Here is a 17,176-nt window from a genome sequence, read left to right as displayed (position 1 = left end):
TTTGTTGTCAATTACGTGCATCTGCGATTGACCAATCGAAATACCGAATTTTTTAGACTCAGCCAATCAGATTGAAGAGCGGTAGGTTTGAATGTACGCATGTGGAAAATCGAACATCTGCTGCTTTTCAATTTTGCATTGAACTGAACGTTTTTATTTTCCTCAAGTTTTTCTTATAAAATTGCATTTGAACAGCGTAATGTCTGCTTTAGGGGTAGTAGAACACCTCCGGAATTTAGCTGCGGATCCACAAAACAGGGCAACTATTGTCAAAGTACGAAAATCAATTTTAAAACACACGAATGTTCAATGCTCTATGATCCGCCATGTTTTATAATGTCAGCGTATCCCTTTTTTCATTATTTTCAGGATCAAGGATGCTTGGCTGGACTCGTTTTATTTCTCGATAACGAAGATGTGAACGTTGTAGTAACTGCACTAGAGGTATGCATTTCATTTATCTCTCTCATGTCAGCGAAGAAGAACTTCATAAAATAAGATTTCATGATATTTTCAGGCTTTAAAGTTCCTGTCAGAATTTCACCCAAATCGTTCCAAAATGAGGGATGAAATAGGAATGGTTATCAGCTTAAAAAGCATCGTGAATAAAGAAGGCTACAATGCTAAAGCAAGACAATTAGCTAAGGAAGTTTATAAGAATATTCACGCCCATGTGCCGACAGCCCCAAGTCAAAGGACAAGGTGAGTGAAGCTGATATTTTTTCGATTGCTTGATTTAAGCACAGCAGTCAACATGCATCAGATAATCTCATCTCTGTAGAGGTAGACATTGTTGCTGTGAATGCTTGCTCATTCACCCAGATGTCACTGAATAGTGTTATCATTATTATTATAGATATCATTTATTATAATAATAATCATTATTATTATTATTATTATTACTATTATTATTATTATTATTATTGTTATTATTATCATTACTATTATTATTTTACTCAGCTTATTAACATTAACCTCCACTTTTTCCAGTGGTACAACACAAGCTTTCTTTCTTGGCAACTTGAACAAGAGGGCTAAAGTAATAGTTCTTCAAATCAAGGGCCTAGCAAATCAGGTTAGTAGAATTCAACAACGAAAGTCAACGTACAGCTGCAAGAAAATTTCAGCTTCACAAAAAATTCAGATATGAAGATCGTAAACAAAGTTTCCCGCACTCTGCATTTGACAGGTCACTAGAAAACTATGCGAGGAAGAGCTGCTGAAAGTCAAGGGAGTCATCAGTTTCACATTTGTCATGAACAAGTCAAGATGTGTGGTCAGGTGTAAGCTAGAGTTGTCACCAGAGGCACTTTGTGATGCAATCAACAAAACAAAAGTCCTGTCTGCCCAGCAAGTGGTAAAAAATGAACATGGAGAAGAGGTACAAATTGCATCCATTTTTATTGATGGCAAAAATAAAGCTTGGCCCTGACCTACAAAGCCCAAGTCTGACTAACACACCTCTTTGCAATGAATGTACAGATGGCAGGGCTGTGCTCTAGCAGAGCCCGGTGGGCCCTGGCACCTAATGTTTGCCCTCAAGCAACTAGAAAATCTCAGATTTTTCATACAAATCATATGTTGAGCACCCTAGATTTTACAGTTTCAGAGAACTGGACCCCCTTCAATTTTCCTTAGAGCACAGCCTTGGTCTATCAGTGTGGGTTCTCATTAAATAACCAACTACTTTTAATTTGAACTGCCACCTACTTTTTGCCACACCCTAGGTTTTGCATCCTAGCTCTTTACTTCAAAACTTAATGAGAACCCTGTCTAGCTATTTAGTTTGAATCTTTCCAAGCACCACTAAGATTAAGATAGCACCTAATATCTATAAATGCTTTTGTTATAATATGGCTAGCTCTTGGAACAGTTAAGGCTCTGCTCCGTAATGAAAAGGCCATGTAATAAATAACTTTTTAACCTTGTTAATTCAGTCATTACAGGGAAATCTCAGCCATCAAGGCCGAGGTTTGAGATTTCCCTGTAATGACCTCATGCTCAGTTAATAAAGAGTAGGATGTAATATGTACCCCTTGTTGTTCTCATTACATTAGGTAATGCTGTCATTTGGATCTGCTCCTGTCAGTAACTGTGCCAGAGGTAACAGCAGCAAATTACCAGATTATCTGCCTGAAGAAGATGATGATGTTCCAGTTATATCTGATAAGGTGAGGCAGTTCTTTTCAAATGCACCAATCACTACTGAACAGAAACTGTAGCAACAAGGTCCCACCCAGTCAATCAGCCTCATTGTCCCATTCATTAAGACCAACAGTAAGTATTGAAAACATCACCATCGGTAACAAAATGGCTCCTTTCAAGAATATTATTAGTTCATATGTACCATGCAGTGAACATTATTTTGCGGCTCAGCAACCAAACTCAGGGCCAGTTGTTTATATGAGATGATCCAGCTCTGTGGCCAGTCATTTGGGCTGGCTCAGCTTACTTCTTCATAGAATTTTTGTTATGTTGAGTAGATGCCCAGCCGGCCGGCTTACCAAGGAATTGGTTACTTTATTACTTGAACTGAAATCTCGGCAAGAGGGCAGCCCAGCGCACCTTCCCACATAAATAGAATGAAGGAAACATGGCATGCTCAGTCAACCTAATAACACCACATATAAACAGACACTCAAAAAGGTTTTTATGAACTAAGAAATAACACACCCTATTTGTCTCCTTTTCAGACATGGCATTGAAAAAACTATGTAGAGATCATCAACTCTGTAATGAACAGGCAAAGGGAGGGTTCTTCATTTATAAAGTTAACACACTTATTATTGTGGGAATTTATTTGCTGCATTGCACAGTGTTAGCGGCTTTTGCACCGCCTAATTCCTGTCACTTCCAAAATTCTTTGCAGGCATTAACCAAGGTTGGAGGAGAAGATAAAGAAAATGGCTGGTTTTCCAGTGTAACTAGCTTCTTTAGCAAGACACTGTACTGGTGAAAATGAGAGGACTGTGAAGCACCATTTGTACAGATTCGTTTAAGATTTCAGCGGGAGTGTTGATCAGTAATATGGTGCACTCATTTATGACTTGCTGAAAAATTTTATTGATGTAATTTTAATACCTAATGTTAGAAACCCCCCTCCCAGAAACAACCTTTGTTATGTAAATATTAACTAGTTAAGTAGTTACTTTCTACAGGTTGTAATAAATATTCTTTTTCACAAATTGGAGAAAAATATTAATTAAATTTTAGAATGGCACTATTATTGTAATCTGTTTCATTTGCTATTATAAACCAAAAGCCTCTATATGTCTCTGTTTTTGACTCTCTTTTTAACTTTACATAAGGGATGAAGTTCCCTGCCAGCAGATGCCTGGTATTTGGCAGGCTGGTATTTCCGCCCCTCCGAATACCAGGGAAAAGAGGCCTCTGCTAGCAGGGAAGGGATGTAGGGAAAAAATCTGTTTTCTGTCTTTCACAGAATTAAGGTTTACATACTGAGGTCAATATCAAAATAAAATAAATTTTATCTCATTTCAATCTGTATTAGCCTGGTCCTGTTATAGAGAATTTGTGGGGTGCTTTTGATTGATTTCTTTTTCGCTTGTGACCAAACTGAAAAACTTGCTGTTCCCAATGCCCTTGTTGATAGACGATATAAACCTGTTGGATGTTGAATACCAATTTACACCAATGCATTAATGCTGGAATCTGGAAAGTGATTTCATAATCAGTGCTTTTCCCTTCTCCAGTCAGCAAACTTAAATGTAAAGCGGACCTGTACTTTGCACCTTTTGTCAAACATTGTAAATATGTGAACAGTGTCAAATAAACTGCAACTATTTGGAAATGATGATTGAAAAGTGGTCCATCTCTTAAAGTAGTACAGGTCAAGTTGCAAAAAATCCACTGCTTGCAGGCTGTTCCAGAAATGACAACTGGCCCTTTCAAACATTGGATAGCGTTATCCACCAAAAAAAAAAACTATCCAGTGGATAAGTTTAGGAAAATCAATTGCGCTATCCACTAGATGGAGATTTCTTTTGAACAACTGGGGCCTGAAGGCTATAAAAATCGCAAAACTTTTTAAAAGATGGAATAACCAATCTAACCCCTGAGTCCTAACAGTGACCAGCATCAATTTTCATGAAACATTATTAATAACATAATTATAAAGAAAAAAGATTTAGACAATTCATCACTGATCACTAATTAAAAGGGAAAATGCTTCGATCTTTCATCAAATTCTCTCACCTAATAATTAAAAGAAATGATGGAGATCAGTCTGGAGATTTTGTAAGTGGATATTGGGGCTTAAAGGGCCAAAACCTACTGCATACTACAACCTTATTTCCAAGGTCTCTCTTTTTCTACTGAGAGAGAAATGTAGCATTAGACAGAGGATTGATTCCCATAGAATTCCCTACATTATCACTCAAGACTTCCTGGTTCTCAGATTGTCCAATGTCACTCAATTTCACACACCACCTGAGAATCAGGGCTGGGTTAGACTATGGGTAATCCCCATTTTTCCTCAGGGATAGTAGAGTGAGCGAAATGCAAGTGGGCATGAAAATCACCCCACGCAAGAAAGATGAGATGCGGCACGTGCGCTCGCATTTCGCCACCACTATCCCTGAGGAAAAATGGGGACTACTCGTAGTCTAGGGCTCGGTTGTTCACAGCAGGATTAAGATAACCCAGAATTGGCGCAAAAATTGCATTCAAATATGAGTGCTTATGAAGCAAATTCCTGCACATTCTTTTTGCTTACATGCTTGGACACTCTAAAATGACTAGCTAAAATTGACAAAGAAAAATGCTTTTGAACAAAAGAATCAGGAACCCAAGATAAAAATTCAGCCCCTATTGGACTTCAAACAAATGGGCCCTGGCCAACTATAAACAAACTGTTTCCACGGCTATCATACAATCTATAAGGGAAATAAAGTTTCCTTAGAACTTTTTTAGTCCTAAAATCACAGTGCATGTTCACCACACTGTTCTCCATAAAAGCAAGACATAAATCTTCCATTAGCATTCCTTTATTTAAGGGAGAAATCAGATTTTAGTCGCTAGGTCCCAAAGTCATGCAAAAAATACATTTTGTGATGTTTTGTAAAAGAAGGACCATCCTATGAAAACCCAAGTTTCTCATACCATCCTTGAACGTTTTTAAACTAAATTAATTTTCTTTTTGGAGCAGTATTTAAATAAATGAAAGTAAATTATTAATTCTATCTCAATATTTATAAGGGAAAAGGGGAGGACCCCAACATAAGAAGAAATTTTGTCTTTCTACATTTAATTTTCTCAGATTTCGCCCCATCTTTAGAGACACTGGACAGGAGAACATTAAATGTTTTTTTACTACAAAATCTCAATATGGATATGAATCTGAAAATTCTACACCTCAAGTGATTCAAATCAGTAAATCAAAACATAATTTAGATTTAAACGATGAATTTCATGACTAGACAAGCAGCTTTCTGGTGAAATCATGAGGCCAGGTACATTCTATTTTAACCAAATTATTGCAGCCAAATGAATTTCATACTACAGCAATAGAATATGTTGAGTAAGCTTATCACACTTTAACATCTTTGTATAATCATATGCACCAACTAGCGTTCATCAGATTCCCGTCTTGTTTTATACAGTGTTTCACAAACAGCTTACAAAAGCAATACAGTGAAATAATGTATTATGATAAACAGAAGAAAGTAGAGGTTTTGTTGTTTTGGGGAATTCTTGAAGTCACTACGTACACGTACAGATCATGGAAAAACTAGCACCTAACTTTGGTCTGATTTCTTGTCCAGCAAAAGCACAAGTACATATTCTTGCCACAAAGATTAACTACTTAATTTATGATATTATAGATTTATAACCAATGTACTAGATTAGCGACCACTATCAAAATTGGCCATTGAATGACCTCAATTTCCAGAGAAAAAGACAGAGTCAGAGAGGGACAGGTAGAACCCTGGGAATGAGGTTGGCCTGTTGCTGTGCATACTGTGATGCTGTTGGCAATAAATATGAAGAAATTATAATAATTAATAATTATTTGATTGGATCCATGACCAGTCATTCATGATCAATCAGCCTTCTTTTCCCCTTTTCCTCCAACTGTTGCCATTTTTGAGTTTGCACCATTACTCTTCCAGTCCTCGTTACTCCACCCACTAGATTCACCCCAGTCATCATTGTCCCAGCTTATTAAATCTCCCCATCCATCACTACTTTGCCTTGTAACTGCCTCAGGCTTTGTGTCACCACTACTTGTTGTCTTGGATATTTGCTTTGAGCTGCGTGATACATTATGCTTGGTTGTGGGTTGAGACTTATGTTTTGGGCTTTCAGAGTCACTGCCCCATGCCCAAGACTCCATTTCACCATTGTCCTCCTGATCATCATCTTTTGTTTTGGCTGTAATATTGATACCTTCATCATCTTCTTCTCCATTTAATTCCGCATAGTTATCCCAGTCCCAGTTGTCTGTATTATTTGAAGCAGCATTGTTAAATGCTGAAGTCCCACTTACAGATCCATATCCACCCCCTGAGCTGTCGCCACTTGTCAGAGACTTTGATCCATGATCCCCTCCTTGATTGACAAGGGTTTGAATATTTGCCCATCCTTTCATACTAGCACTTTGAAGATTTGTCCAGCCTTTGGTACTTGCATCTTTGACCTATCACAAAAGTGTTTTTAGAATTCTTTCTATCTAGAACAATTCAGGATAGCTGGAACAGGTTGACAGTCATAACAGTGATAAAAATTAAGGTTGTTCCCTGCTAAACCATAAATGTCAACTTTTGACAACATATACCTTGCTTGACAAGTTGGACATTGATGTCGTCATGTCATCAAGAAGTTTGCCCTCCTGGACCTTAACACAAAAAATTCAGTTAGTCATGATACCAGCTTTTTAAAATCCCTGTGAAACCTAAAGAGAAAAAAAAATTTTCTCACAGGGCTATTCAATGAGCTGGGCTGAACAAGCAAAACAATTCCAATTTTTTTAGACAACTATGATGACTCCTATCACTTTAAAATTAAATTGGACTACACGTAAGTATCATCAAAATCAGAAAAACAAAAACATACCCTATTTGAGACCTTCTTTACACCTTCATTCATGGTCGTTCCCAGTTCAACTGCCTGATAAATTAAATAAGGTTTTATAATCAACATTGAATTTACTACAGTATTGAACGAATCTGTTATCTTGAGAAACAGTTTGTGCTATATTGTACATACCTTATTTGCAGTTGGTCTGATGACTGATTCATTGACTGTTGATCCAAGCTTGACAGCCTACAAAGCAATGATTTCAAGTTAACTATCACATAATTGCTAAACAAGAAACAATTAACAGATGGGTACTATACACGCACAGTTATACCAGCTGTTCACTGAACTACTGCATTGTGGAAACTATTGCAGTAAAGTACTATAACTTTTTGTAGAGCTGCTTCAAAGCTTTATTTTTTTCAGTTTCAATCTATTTGTCACCTGTGAAAGAGTTAAACCTTACTTGTTGTGAGGCTACTGACGCAAATTGGGCAGCACTTGAGGCAAATGAACTCCAACCCTATAAACAACAACAGAGTAGTTTGGGAGGATTTGTTAAATATAAATATTATGAGAGTAACAAGTAGAGCTTAGATTAATAAACTGGCAAAAATAAAATGGCTTCTTCTGACCACCGACAATGCGAGTAAAAAATCCTTAAATTTCACTTGAGCACCTTTAATCAATCTGCTTATCCTTCGGTCTGGCCTTGCGTTTGTTTTGAAAAATAACATGGATTGGGAGTCGTTGCCTTATTGTTAATTTTGTTACTGGGCACCTTTATTTAATGCCACTGACTTGTAAAGTAAACAATGGAATTATATGAGTGCATTTTAGCCAAAAATATCACTTAAAGAGAAGGAATTTCTTACTTGCTTTCTTTTCAGTCTTTCTTACTGTTATGCATGAGTAAGTGTTACTGATCTCAAGATGTCCATTATTGTGGTCAAAGCATGCTAAAAATGCCTGCTGTCAGGTGCTTGCCTCCAAAATTGCAAATTCTTTTCAAAATAAGCCTTCGGCTTCTATACAGGCTTCGTTGCTTAATTACCATTTTGAACAATTTTAACATAAATTATTTAGAGTAGTGTCTAACATCTTTAATATAATTATATGTAAATTTATTGTGTAATGTAGATGTATTTATGTGGCTAATGGTAAAATAAATGGATGAATCAATGAATCAATGAATGAATGAGTAAGCCTTTAACGAGTTCTCAACAGTATTTATATGTAAGCTTTTTGTGCTTACACTGTCAACTGTCAAGTGTCAAGTGTAAAGTTTATTACAAGGCCACGTGGACATAAAAAATTTGTCTTTGAGTGTCGGATGGCAATGGAAGCAGCAAAGGTAATAATAGTTTTGGGCTTGATGTCCAGGATAAATTCACCTTCAACTATGTGATTAACTATAATATGATCAACATATCTGAAATATTTGAGCATTAATTTTTATCAAACGATCTGCTTGAGGCTGGAACTTTAATCATGACTTACAGATGATAAAGATGAAAATGCTGCATCCCAACCTGTTGAAAGATTGCAATTAATTAGTACACCGTTAGGAAAATGAAATGAACTAACCTCTTTGATGCACCCTTTGCTTGAGATTGCATTTTTATTTACGCCTTTTTGACTTGTGAAGTTAGCAGGAACCTGAGCAAATGAAAGCTTTTATTCTAATTTTCCCCAGTCGTGTCGTCTGTCAGGAACTCTTGTCGCCTCAATGTGACAGTTCTATTTACCTTTGTTGCAAAAACACCGATGACTTTTTCAGGCGTAATGAGGATAAGACATTAGTGTTCCTTTTTAAAAATCTTCTATTGACAGTCCACTTAAGGCCCAATGTTTTTTTTTTCGCACAGAAAAAATAAAATGCAGAGCAAATTCGCTGCCCAGGCGAACAAAATTATGATTATATCATTTGCTCAAAACTTGAATTGTCTCATCTGTAAAACTTTTAGTGTCCAGCTTGGAGAAGTTGCCAAAATTCAGCATTTCATACCTGAGTTGTTTGTTGTGGCAACTGGTGCTGAGCCAAAACCTGTGTACCTCCCACCCTGGCTTGGAGGAAGATTGCTATAAAAAGTAAACAAATTTAGGAATATTATTTTATTTTTGCATGTGTACACAGGATCCATCTGTGAGCAAACAAGTGTCGTTAATAATAATAATAATAATAATAATAATAATAATAATAATAATAATAATAATAATAACAATGCCAGAGATTGAGAACAGAGTAGAGAAATCTGCCTCTGAAAATGCTAAAGCCCTGAAACACGTGTTTAAGTCCAGGATGAAGTCAATGAAAGAAGAAAAGTGGAAAAACAAAGCATTGCATGGCCAGTATCCAAAGATCCTAGAGAAACCTCATGTAGACACAGTCACTACCAACAAATGGTTGTCAAGTAATTTGAAAGGAGAAACAGAGGGACTACTTGTTGCAGCTCAAGACCAGGCAATAAACACCAGAAACTACCAGAAAATAATATGTGGCCAGCAAGTGGAGAGCAAATGCAGATTGTGTTCGCAACATGAAGAGACAGTGGACCATATTGTATCTGGATGTGAGGTATTAGCCAAAACAGAGTACATCTCCAGGCACAATAATGCTGCAGCATATCTCCATTGGAGCATATGTAAAGATCATGATATAGAGATTGCAGACAAATGGTACGAACACGAACCAGAGACCGTGATACACAATAAAGATAACAACATCACCATCATGTGGGACATGCCAGTCAATACTGATAGAACTATAACAGCGAACAGACCAGATATCATCGTTAAAGATTCTGTGAATTCCACCTGCAAACTTATTGATATGACTGTTCCATCAGATAGAAACATCGCACTGAAGGAAACTGAAAAAAAATGCAAGTACAAAGACCTAGAACTAGAAATACAGAGAATGTGGCATATGAAAACCATAGTGATCCCTGTGGTTGTTGGTGCGCTTGGTACAGTGAAGAAGGGTATGGTAGAAAACATCAAGAAAGTATCAGAGAGAGCTAGTATGACAGAGATTCAAAAGATCTGCATGCTGGGATCTGCACGAATCCTTAGAATGGTGCTCAGTGTATGAACAGAATGATTGACTTGAGTGACTGACGCTCTAGGTGCATGGTTTGCGCCCGGCTGATGCGCAAAAAGAACACCAGCAAAGACTGTGATAATAGAGATAATAATAATAAAATTTTAAAAGTTTACCTATTTTAGGTCAAGTTTGGATTCTGTTTTTTTCTGGCATTTTATTACATCGAGCCTTAGTTTACTGGTTTTTTTTTTAGAGTATTTTAAGATTTCCATTGGGGCCCTGCAAAATGTTACAAGCCTGCTAAAATCTTAAATGATTAAGGCTGCTGTGAACTTACTCAGGTCTTGCAGCATTTTCCATCTGTCTTCTGTTAAAGAAATCTTCTTTTTGAGCATTGAACTCTTGCCTACAAAATAAACACCATGATAGTAGGTAATTAATGTTATGGCTGAAACCTTAAATTGAAAAACAAAAATATCCATCCTGTAGCTGAAAATCAACTGGAGTACTAATTATTTCATTAAAATCATGATATAATAAACCTTAATTTATAATCCACAGTAGAAGCTAGACTGTAGTCAACCTTGGAATTTAAATAAATCAGTGCCATAGCACATAGTTGGGTACAGGGTGCATTAAATAAATCATTGCCATAGCACATATTTGGGTATTCTAATATGAGAATTCAGGCTCCTCCAAGATGACTTCTACTGAACAAGCAATGAGGTGTGCACAATATAAGGTTGGTTTTGCTGCATTGACTGACCATGTATGCGTCAATGCAACTCTGTAGTAACAAGAAAACCGATTGGAGGATCAAACTGGAACTGGTTGACAATCATAAATGGAAAAATTATATACGGCTGGTTGAATGGTTAAAAATGTCTTCTTTAGAATAGTAAGATTGATTTTTTTCCTGCCCTCACAAATTTGTGTGTACATGTAATTTGTTGCAATGCCTATCTTCTCTTTGTTCTGCAAAGTATTTTCCTTGTTTATTATTTTTATGGTGACACTAATGTCAATGAGGAGAACAAACTCTGTCATTCATACTTAGACATCCCTAACATAAGCTCTGGTGATGAGCTGCTAGAGGACATGGAACTCATGGGGCGTGAACCATTTGACATGCGCCCAACAGAAGCACTGCTTGAGCTTCTAGCTAACGGTGGTTCATAGTTCCTCGCTGGAGATGTCTCTTCTGACCATGTTCTCCCTTCAGCTTCTGTTAAAATCTGCAATAAAAAGGTAGGATTTAACCCATGAAGCCCTAATATCCAAATACAAATAATTGTTCAGACTGACCTCCATAAATTGTACATTTCCTTAAAAAGTAAGTTGGAGGAATTTGATAAAAGATCAAAGCTTTCTCTTTAGTCATCATTTTAGTGATTCTGATAACCTTTCCTCTTGATTACCCATTTTGTATTTGATTTTGTATTAATGGTTTGTCCTAAACAGATTTTGACTGCAGGCCATCTGATAGGGTGCGATAAAAAATCAGAAATTGTGCAATATTTTAAGGGTAGATTGTGCGATAAGATAGGACTTTTATGCAATAAATTATGCGATTTTTTCAGGGCTAATTTACATTGTTTTACCAGGTTTCAAAGGAGAAAAACCACTTTAATGTTGTTTAACAGGCAATTTGAATGTAAAGGAATAATAAAACATCTATTTTAAAACAAAATAGTTAAATATGTCCGATTATTTTGACCCGGAAAAGAAAAGGGACGCTTGCTTAATATTACATGACTCCGTTACACCGCTGACCACACTGCTTGTCTCTGAAATCAAATGGCTGCCCAGATACCGCGATCAAAGGTTTCAGATGCCTTGCAAGGCTTCCTTTTGTGGTAAATCACCTTAAATAACATTAAGATTGGGAAAATATTTAATTAATGTTTGAATTCATTTTTTACTTTACTTGAATTTAGTATTCTTTTACGAATTATGCGATTTTCCTCAAATTGTGCGATCGGATGCGATTTATTGTGCGAAATCGCACCATCCTGTAATATCAGATGGCCTTATCTGAGTAGTGAGTTACAGGTAAAAGAATAAAACTGTGGAACTACACTAATACTTTTTGGTTAATTTCACAGAATGCTACATTAATAACACTATAAATCATTAAAATTTCATCTTGGGTTGAGAAATCTTACCTTATCCCTGTATAGTGCTGCAGCTTTGCTGTTATACTTTTCATTTATGCTCATGTCTGCTTGGAAATCTGGCTGGGACTTGAAAAATGCTTTGGCCTTGTTATTTCCACCAACCTTTCAAAGAAGTAATTTAAATTAGAGGCAGATGAGATCTTTCGCTTAAATACATGTACCAGCCATGGGAGAAGATGTGCATAATTTTTTCAGGATTGAATAAGAACAAATCTACTGTGTAACAAATGAAGTTGAAAATGAACAAGACATTTTTAACATAAGAAGACTCTGAGCTGTTGTTCTGGAACAACAACTTATTGAGTTGAAACAATAGTTATGAGTCACGAAAATCTTAGGATGTCTTATGCAACCCAGCTCTGGCACTTGAATTCAGTCAACTGCATGGTCACTTCAACAGTCACGTCCTGCAGTTTGCTATGATGATTATAGCAAACTAAAGTAACAAACTTTTTTCCACACTCGAATGTTGGTTTCCAGGGAAGGGATGTGATTGACTAAATTGGATATACTAAGAGAGAAAAGGCGGGACAATGGTGTGCATATATAATATTATATCTGCACACCATTGTCCCTGGAAACCAACATTCAAGTGTGGAAAAAAGTTTGTTACTTTAGAACGACATATTTTAATGAAACAAGCAGAGTTAAATGAATTGAGACAAACTTTACTCTTTAAAATACTTGACTTCTATAATTTAAATGCTTTTTTATTGTTATTACCTTCTTGTTTTATTTATTTTTATTTTCAGCATTTTTCAACCAGAAATAATGATTAGTATAAATGTTTGGGCAAGAAGACAACATTTTAGACTCACAGAGAAATGTGCAGTAATTTTAAAATGATGGAAAAATTGAATTTCCACCAATGACAAAATTTACAGTAGAATACAACAACTGATCAATTTCCTCGAGGCATCATTCTCAAGAGGGCCCCAACAAAGCGTTTTTCACTAACAAAGACAGCATCTACAGTATGCATATTCATTGAAACAAAAGAAAGCGTTTAGATAAGAAAAGATTCCAATTTCCACAGGATTTATTGAAACATCAACATGGCCACCATTTCATTGTTTTAGAACACCAATAGGGCAGCTGTGATGTCATGTGAAAACTCTCTATAGCCTTCTTCAATCCCATCATACCAAACAGAGTTTTCCCTCCGTCCCATAATTCTCAGGGCTGTCACTAAGATTTCTCCTTACTGGGCAACTGAACACCTGTAAGGGCTTGTTTACAAGGAGAGAGGATTACCCTTGTGCTAGGGTTACCCTAGCAATCGGGTTAAAGTTAGCTCTGGTTTACAAGCAAATTTCACAGGTAGGGTTACCCTATCTCCCGGGTTAACTTTCCCAGCTTTGCTGACATGTTTTGTCATGCATGACATTCTTTGTAATGGTCCAAAATTTGAAATAATCTTGAAGTTCTCTGCTATGGAAAACACATTAAATTCATGACAAAAACAGGGAAAATATTATCATCGTTGACAGAAAATAACTTTTTATTTTTCAAACAGGGCCTAAGGTATATTGGGGGTCTATTTTCTCGGAATCATGCTCATGGTATCCAGGAAAAATTCCTGGCCCCTGGCCTTAAGTGACATCCCTGATACCATCACTGAGATTACTTTGTAACAATGATTTTATTTGTTTAACCATAAACAACTTTTTCGTACCTTCATTTTCTCTAGCTCAATGTCCTTCCATTTGTCCATTGTTACAGATCTGACAAAACTGCAATAAGAATATTTCACCCAATTTACTTGACATAACTTGTTTCTATTCTTGTAAGCTAGGTGAGTCTAGAGCTGATAAGAAACCAGTCTTATATTTTATTTGTTGCTAAAAGTGCACAATCCTGAATGGGAATGGACAGTTGTCATTAGAGGCTGCTTCTTGTAATCAGAACAAATCACCAAAAATAGTCGCCTTGGAGGGTGTGTGCTTTCTGCTCACTGGCAATGAATACTCAGTATTTTGTTTGTAAGTTAGTTCTTTTGCGACAACAATAATAATCAGTATCGTGCATGCACACTTTATAGACAACAGGATAATGCACATTAGTATATACTAAAACGGTGGATAGTGTTTTTCGCACGCTCTGATTGGTTACTCAATCAGCAAATATCCTGCACTATTCACTGATTCACCTCCAGCTCCTCCGAGCGAGCGACGCCAAACTCACGTAAGTTGGGAGAAAAATGCCTTCCCGGTTTGCTGCCATAACAAACTAGGAAATTTCACAACTAATCAAGCAAGCTATTCCCGAAATACATGAAGAAGGTGACGAAGTTCGGTTTGGAAGTTTTAACAGGTAAAGCTTTGCTTTTTTGACTTGAATTTATCAATAAAACCGGTGAAAAAGTTTTTTGTTTACAAATGCAAATTAAGCTTAAGTCTTGCGTTACTTTATTTAGTTGACTTGTTCATAAATAAGCTTAAAACTAAATTTAATAATCTTTTTTACAGAATGATTTTAAATGCAAAAAGAATTCACAACTCCTTTTGAATAAACCTCCCCACAAATAAATAAAATAAAATGAAAAGTAAATGAGTTAAAAATCACATTTTTGTGCTCAATTATCTCACTGTTTTAGTATTATACTAAAACAATAATTATTCACCTCAGTGTCGGTGGCTAGTAGTGGATATTTACCTTGCTGCTTCATGGCGTCGGTAAATATCCACTACTAGCCACCTTCACTTTGGTGAATAATTGTTACCGGTATCTAATTTTCTTGAAAATTTCACAATTAAAACTGTCGTTACTCCTTGGTGTTCAATCTTGACATCTCATGAACTTTTTCAATACAATTTTTTTACACACAAAAACACAAACAAGGTTATGCAATGTCCTTGAAGAAAAAAGCACCACCGGTTATCAAAGGAGGATCTCAAACACAATGTAACTGACTAACTTCTTACAAATTTATTTTGTGAGATCTACGGGTTATTATCTTCCCACACCTTTGCTTTACTCATTATAAATGCCAAGAGCAGTACAGTCAGACTTAACGACTTAACATGCGTACTGGCCATAAGCCAATAGCATAAAAAGGGGTTGCGAATGGTACCTCTAAAAACGTGGGTCTCGGAAAATTTTGGGAGGATCTCGAAATCTCGGGGCGTTTTTGATAAGTCTCGAAGTCTCGCTTTTGCATGGTTTGCTTTTACTTTTTTTGAGTCTCAAAACTTTTTACCAAAGAGTCTCGGGCTCGGATAGTCTAACTAGGATCTCGGCGTCTCGGCGATTCTCGGATTTTACCATTCGCCACCCCTATAAAAAACATTGAAAAAAGTAAAAAGTAAAAGATAATCATGAATAAAAAAGTAGACTTTCCCTACAGGGTAGGTCAATATCCATAGATTCATTAGGATAAATGGCCAAAAAAAGTGTTCTTTTGCGGGGATAGTGGAAAATTGTAAGGTTCATCTTGTCTGCACGAGTAGCCAATCAGAACACAGAATGCACTTCATCTTGGCCACTTGTTGAAACAGTCATAAAATAAAATTAGATGGTCTGTAGGAATACATGAAAGCTTAACTTCTTGAAATGTTAGCTCATTTAAACTTTAATTCATACCAGGCATTCTTTGGTATTTTGTAGGTATTATTTAGAAGTAAGGGACAAAATGTTTCTGCTCATCAATGATCAAAAAATTATGAGCAATTCAGACCTTTCGACGAAATAACCAAATTCTTGCTCAATCACTACCGTCAGCAAATAAGTATAAATAGAGTGATTGCATGTAAGGTTAAAGCTGTTAATACCGGCTTATCGCAAAAAAATCATTTTACCTTTCATTACAGGGAATGAAAATAGCGCTTATAGATTGGCATAATACTAGAATATTGATCAATCCTACATCTTACCTTATATGAACGCCTAAACCACGATGTTTCCCGGAACACTCGAGACAAATCCATATTCCATAGGTCACACTAACCCACTGCGGGTTATGAGCCCCGCATTCGAAACAACTCTGAAAGAACAAGAAACCAAGGAATTGTCACATTTTCCCAAAAAATATAACAAGGATTTCTTTATTTACATGTTATTTCCTTGTTTTACTTACACTGTTGCCGTCTTTCGGCTTTATTTCTTTCAAAACTCGCCGTGTTCTCGGGCTGGCCATGTCGTGTCGTTTGCTTTCAGTTCATTTTACGACCCCCGCTTCCCTTTACGTGTACTGAGGCACGGGTGGTTGATGGGAATGCTAGCACACTTCCGGAATCTCTGGACTTCCGGTCTCGATTCATACAATCCTAGGCCCAGTTGCTCGAAGCATGGTTAGCGTTAACCAGCGTTTAATACCTTGACAACGTATTGGTTTTGATACTGCTTAACCAATGGTTAAAGCTGACCATGCTTTGAGCAACTTAGCCCTAGACAAAAGTCCTTGGGACAGTACTGCGATATTCATATTTTTCTGTCATTTGTCGGTTCCCTCTTAAAACAATGTATCCCTTTCGAAACTCTCTTGCACTTCTCCCTCCCCCCACCCTATACAAAGTTGAAACTCGGAAAAATTTTTGGATACACCTCGTCAGGAGCCCATCACCCTGACTTCGTCCAACATTGTTTGTGGGGTGAGGGGAGGGGTTGGACCTGTGTGAATTGGAAAACGCCCCAGAAAGTCAAAAGTGTCCAAGACTTTTGTCCATGATTGTAGGTATAGCCCACAAAACTAATCAATTTTGCTTCGTTAACTGATAGTTTATTTGTATCATTTTCAAAATTATTGAAACTTTGAAAATTGAATGCAAAACCAACAGCTTTCCGGGCCCAAAACGTTACCGGGACTTTCCAGAAACAGGCCCCATGACAGACAAGACCAGCTGAGAAATGTATTTCTTATGCCTTTTTGCAGGATGGCAGGAGCCTACAAGACCCTACAAACAAGCCTGTTTATTGT

At 36.7% G+C, this 17,176-nt stretch overlaps 2 protein-coding genes across 2 annotated transcripts; one reads left to right on the top strand and one right to left on the bottom strand.

Moving 5' to 3' along the window:
* The first annotated feature begins 116 nt into the window (after positions 1-116).
* LOC140951812 (armadillo repeat-containing protein 1-like) lies at positions 117-3,218 on the top strand. The gene is made up of 7 exons (XM_073401165.1): positions 117-274; positions 370-444; positions 518-702; positions 991-1,075; positions 1,190-1,381; positions 2,058-2,171; positions 2,870-3,218. The coding sequence occupies exons 1-7, from the start codon at positions 200-202 to the stop codon at positions 2,954-2,956; spliced, it is 813 nt and encodes a 270-aa protein (XP_073257266.1). The 5' UTR covers positions 117-199; the 3' UTR covers positions 2,957-3,218.
* Positions 3,219-5,907: 2,689 nt separating this feature from the next.
* LOC140951811 (ADP-ribosylation factor GTPase-activating protein 1-like) lies at positions 5,908-16,445 on the bottom strand. Its single transcript, XM_073401163.1, has 13 exons — positions 16,337-16,445; positions 16,134-16,243; positions 13,937-13,994; positions 12,250-12,363; positions 11,138-11,319; positions 10,422-10,490; positions 9,047-9,120; positions 8,539-8,570; positions 7,505-7,561; positions 7,228-7,284; positions 7,075-7,128; positions 6,797-6,856; positions 5,908-6,658 (listed from the first exon to the last, which is right to left on the bottom strand). The coding sequence occupies exons 1-13, from the start codon at positions 16,394-16,396 to the stop codon at positions 6,062-6,064; spliced, it is 1,524 nt and encodes a 507-aa protein (XP_073257264.1). The 5' UTR covers positions 16,397-16,445; the 3' UTR covers positions 5,908-6,061.
* Between the last annotated feature and the right edge of the window lie 731 nt (positions 16,446-17,176).

Source organism: Porites lutea, chromosome 11 (assembly GCF_958299795.1).
Source record: "Porites lutea chromosome 11, jaPorLute2.1, whole genome shotgun sequence".
In the NCBI taxonomy this organism is placed as follows: domain Eukaryota; kingdom Metazoa; phylum Cnidaria; class Anthozoa; order Scleractinia; family Poritidae; genus Porites; species Porites lutea.
This window is presented reverse-complemented; position numbering and strand designations above follow the sequence as displayed.

What these genes read in the sequence shown, in the direction of transcription:
- LOC140951811 (XM_073401163.1), bottom strand. Translation starts at nt 16,396, where the DNA reads ATGGCCAGCCCGAGAACACGGCGAGTTTTGAAAGAAATAAAGCCGAAA. An exon ending in AGCCGAAAGACGGCAACAGT is followed by an intron (nt 16,244 to 16,336) that starts GTAAGTAAAACA and finishes TTGTTCTTTCAG; the next exon opens with AGTTGTTTCGAATGCGGGGC. An exon ending in CAGCACTATACAGGGATAAG is followed by an intron (nt 11,320 to 12,249) that starts GTAAGATTTCTC and finishes TTTTTATTGCAG; the next exon opens with ATTTTAACAGAAGCTGAAGG.
- LOC140951812 (XM_073401165.1), top strand. Translation starts at nt 200, where the DNA reads ATGTCTGCTTTAGGGGTAGTAGAACACCTCCGGAATTTAGCTGCGGAT. An exon ending in TTGTAGTAACTGCACTAGAG is followed by an intron (nt 445 to 517) that starts GTATGCATTTCA and finishes TGATATTTTCAG; the next exon opens with GCTTTAAAGTTCCTGTCAGA. An exon ending in TTCCAGTTATATCTGATAAG is followed by an intron (nt 2,172 to 2,869) that starts GTGAGGCAGTTC and finishes AATTCTTTGCAG; the next exon opens with GCATTAACCAAGGTTGGAGG.